This window comes from Malus sylvestris, chromosome 10, assembly GCF_916048215.2.
Source record: "Malus sylvestris chromosome 10, drMalSylv7.2, whole genome shotgun sequence".
In the NCBI taxonomy this organism is placed as follows: Eukaryota; Viridiplantae; Streptophyta; class Magnoliopsida; order Rosales; family Rosaceae; genus Malus; species Malus sylvestris.
The window spans coordinates 38,786,710-38,791,022 of record NC_062269.1 but is presented as its reverse complement, the minus strand read 5'-3'; the positions used below and the strand labels follow the sequence as shown (position 1 = coordinate 38,791,022).

The 4,313-nt window shown below is 39.4% G+C and overlaps 1 protein-coding gene across 2 annotated transcripts; it reads right to left on the bottom strand.

Annotated features, from left to right (window-relative positions):
- Positions 1-249: 249 nt before the first annotated feature.
- On the bottom strand, positions 250-4,082 carry LOC126586898 (WUSCHEL-related homeobox 9-like). Of its 2 annotated transcripts, XM_050251859.1 has the most exons (5): positions 3,859-4,082; positions 2,957-3,268; positions 1,870-2,709; positions 1,042-1,259; positions 250-508 (listed from the first exon to the last, which is right to left on the bottom strand). In XM_050251859.1, the coding sequence occupies exons 2-5, from the start codon at positions 3,090-3,092 to the stop codon at positions 503-505; spliced, it is 1,200 nt and encodes a 399-aa protein (XP_050107816.1). In that variant the 5' UTR covers positions 3,093-3,268; positions 3,859-4,082; the 3' UTR covers positions 250-502. The 2 variants fall into 2 exon arrangements, with proteins under 2 accessions (XP_050107816.1, XP_050107817.1); XM_050251860.1 differs by lacking the exon at positions 3,859-4,082 and having other exon boundaries at positions 2,957-3,361.
- Between the last annotated feature and the right edge of the window lie 231 nt (positions 4,083-4,313).

The window sequence follows — 4,313 nt, the reverse complement described above, 5'->3', positions numbered from 1 at the left end:
TTTTGGCAAAGCAATACATATGACCACGGTTCTCTTTAGCCAGATATTGTTTGACGGTTGATTATGGTAGCGTGGCAGTTAGATCTAAATTTTGGGTGGAAGATGCAGAACAATGTTAAACAATTGAAAAGTATCAGACATCTGGATTCCTTCAACAAAAAGAAACTGAGTCGAAAAGTAGCAGAAAATTGTGAGGATGATATCATCTCACTTGAATTTGAGTTTTCCTGCATGCACATGAGCATGATGTGCAGGTTAAAACTTTCATAGAAAAAACACACCCCACAGGTAAATATATATAATCAACCTTTATATAACCAGAAACAGGTACACTAAAAGTACATAAATAGGTCCACAAACTCTGAAATAACCCTAGATCCACAAAACGGAATGAAGCCCTATCTTATAATATTGCAAACCCTAACGCAGATTAAAGAAGACATATATATAGAAAAGACACACAGAACCGAAGCCCGTCTCTTCTAGCTTGCTTCCACCTCTTCTATATCTGCAATCCCAAAAAAACACATTAATGATCATCAACTAGCAAAGCATAGATAAAATAAATATAAACATACACACACATTACAGCGGTATAGCTGGATAGCAACAAATAAAGAAGCAAAACAAATTTAAATCACTTTTTTTAGGCAATAAGATAAAAATGGCGACTCCAAGCCAACAAGACTCATAACCTTGCAAGCGTTGGAGGGGATGTCTATCGTATATAACTTTACCTTTACTTTGTAAAGAGATTGTTTTCATAACTTAAACATGTAACATTTCGGTCACAAAAGAGCAACATTTCAAACAATAAGATAGTCTTAACTAATTCATATAAACTACGAGCAAAATTCGAACTTGAACAAGGAGAAATACAACGATATAGCTAACTCGCCTAAACCTAAATCTCTATTATATCACATTGTTTTAATTTGGGAAAATACATAGAAAGGAACCAAATAACATATTAAGGTTAAAAAAATAACTAGCATAAAGAAGTAAAAAAATAAAGAAAAATTAAGTGTGAAATTAGTATACCAGGTAATAGAAAGAGCCATGGTGGAGAGAGTGGAGGGTGAGACCCCACTCATTGGTGAGAACGGGCTGACCGGAGGAGTGAATGAGAACGGCGTCATCCCCGAAAGCCTCACGCACGTTGAAGGGACCCGCACCCACCTCGAATGCGACGTCGTTTATGAATACCGTTGATTTCGCCGGACCTCCCGGAGCCATTGCACCCGCTTCGCCATCACTACCTGTCCAAAACTCCAAACACCACCACATTAAGTCACACAATCACACAGTATGCGACGTCGTTTCATCAGTCCGATCTCATGATTTGAAGGGCGTATGTACGTGAACAGTCCGGTATTGTCCGGGTAGTAATTAGTCCAATCCAAACCCAAACACGTTATAGAACAGACTGGTCAATCAAAACCCATGCACACGTCCATCGTAACCCCAAACGCAAAAACCTAGCAAGCTAAAAGTTTCTTGCCGAACATAAAGACAAAACTACCCTCCCTTCCATACGTAATACATTACAAACATGGCAATCACTTTCATCCCAAATACAAACCCATCATAAATCAATCCCACTTTGATACATTTTGGTATTATGTATCAATAATATATACATATATGTGTGTGTGTGTGTGTGTGTGTGTGTGTGTAAGTGCTGTAGTCTAGCACTATATTATTGTTTAACGTACATGGAATACCGCTATTAATTCGACAAAAATGGATAAATTGGTTGCAGATTAGAGCATTTCCCTTAAACAAGGACTTAATTTAGACAATTTTCTTATGTGAAGTATTGCATATGGAGATCTAATTAGCAAAACATGAAATTTTCAGTTAGTCTACCTTGAATGTTGTGAAACATGGGGGATGGAACAGCAACAGTAGGATTAGTAGAAGCAGCGACAGCAGTAGTTGGAGATGTCAGGTGCTGCTGATTATCCACATTCTTCATGGCCATGATCTGATCTTCCTGATGGTGATATTCTTTCCTTGATATTCCCCCATGGTTCATGATCTCACTCAGCAGGAGACTAGTGCAAGGTCCAATGTTATTATTATTAGTTTGCTCATGATTTGGAACATGAACCACATTAGCCAGCTCAGATAAGCAAAACCCTTGTGTCAAATTAGGATTAATGTTGCCCTGATGCACCGGAAAAAAGAACGGCGATTCAGGCAAGACCTCGTTGTGGTGAGGATGGTGAGGCTGGAAAAAGTTAGTGCTTTGGTTCACAGAAGCAATTGGAGAGATAATTGAAACATCATGAGTGGAGAACCCCATGGAGAAAGCCTTGTTGTTTGGTGCTTTGGGGGATGATTTTTCAGAGGACGACGAGGACGACGAAGGGGCGGCGGCATTGATGATGTTGAGAGTGGTGGCTGCGGAGATGGGCGTGGCGATAGGAAGATGGGTGTGGCGATGATGGGTTTGTTGTTGCTTGGGTGAGTTGTGGAGGTTGCGGAGCTTGTGCTTGCTTCTTGACTTTCGGTTTTGGAACCAATAGAACACATTGGCGTCTCCGACTTGACCGTACTCTTGCAGCTGAGCTCTAATCTTCCTGATCTCATCCCTCGGAGGATTCACCACCCCGGAGTTGAAGATTGCTTCGAGTATGCGAATTTGCTCCGGCTTTGGGTTCCATCTGGGTTTTGGCTCCGGACTGCGTTCTTCACACCCTCCCACTGTTACATTCACATAATTAATAAAAAATGTAAATGTACGTAAACTAAAACATATATAATAATTAGTAACAAATTATGCATATCATATGAATAATTGAAAAAGCTATTATTATACACAGAAAAGAGATTTGAACTTGAATGCAGATTTCGGGAAAAATAATTATAAAATATTGAAAAGAGTTTTAACATAAAATGTTGAAGACGGTTATGAAGAAGTGAGTGATGAAATAGGAATTTGGGGAGTTACCTGAGGAAGAGGAGGGTCGGTGGCAGCTGTTTGAGACGAGAGAAGGGCTGATGTCATGCTGCCATTGGTGGTGCGTGCTGCAATCAGCAGGCTTGGACTTGAACATGCTTGGCCAGTGTCTGTTTGATGAAGCCATGATGATGATGACGACCAAAGGGAGGGATAGCGAGACAGAGAAAGCTAGCTAGATGTTACAGTAGCTAGGAAGCTATGGGTATAGCCAACCAAAAGGGAAGTAGAAACCCTTTTCTGCTGTTTGTTTTTCTCCTTAGCCCACCAGAGCATCACTTCTTATAGTCTCATCACCTACTCCTGTGAGTTCAATATTTCTCTTGTTTATTAATTAAAACTTGTACAATAAATAAACACGAGCCCTTCCCACGGAGTAGGATTCTCTCATCTCTATTTTTACCTTCCCTTCCCTCCCTTCAAATTTGAACTTTCACAGTTAAATTATGTCAACATCTTATATTAATTTTTTATAGAAAGAGAAAGATAAAATAGAAAATGTGAGAGGAGAGGATGGAAATAGTAGGGGAGAGAATCCTAATCCCTTCCCTCCTCCCAAAGAAAATATAAAAAATAGGATACAAACTGATGAGAAATTATATAAATTAAACAAATATAATTTGATTTATATATAAAATGGGCAGAACCCACAACAGGAATCGCCTGCTAGAAAGATAAACAAGAAAGGAAATGAAAATAAATTTGTGTGGAGTGAAATTAAAAGAGAGAAAGTACTACTCTCAACCCATCCCTTCTTTTAGAATTTAGATTTAATACTAGCAAGTGAAAAGTGATGATGCATGAAATAATGCTTGTTCTCTACTCGAACTCTGAAAAGTATTACAAACCCAAATCCCCCCGGGACGAAAAGCAGGGTACTTAGAAAATAATACCTGCTGGGGGCTTAATTAGAATCTTCATCAGAGAGAGAGAGAGAGAGATAGAGAGAGAGAGAGAGATGAGGACTGTTCTGACCAGTTTGTCTCCCTTTACACTTTTATCTTTTGAGATTTGTAAAGGGAGGAATCCTGCTTGCTCTGATCAATTGTTTGGGGTTTTGCTTTGCAGTGCGTGGGGAATTAATTGGCCTGGGAGAGGTGAAGAGGGTGGAAGTGAGATGTTGAGATTATTCTAATGGGAAAGGTGGTTGTGGGAATAAATAGGGGAGGGGAGGGGTGTTTGAAAGTCAAGGCAAAGGGAGAAGGGAGCATGCAATGTAATGTAATTTGTAGGGTTTAACTGGAAAGCGGTGGTGTGAGTCGTGTAAGAGTAATTGCATATCTCATATTGGGTTTATTTTGAACAAAAGTAATGTAGGCTTTTGGATTGACTCGAGGGCATTTATTTA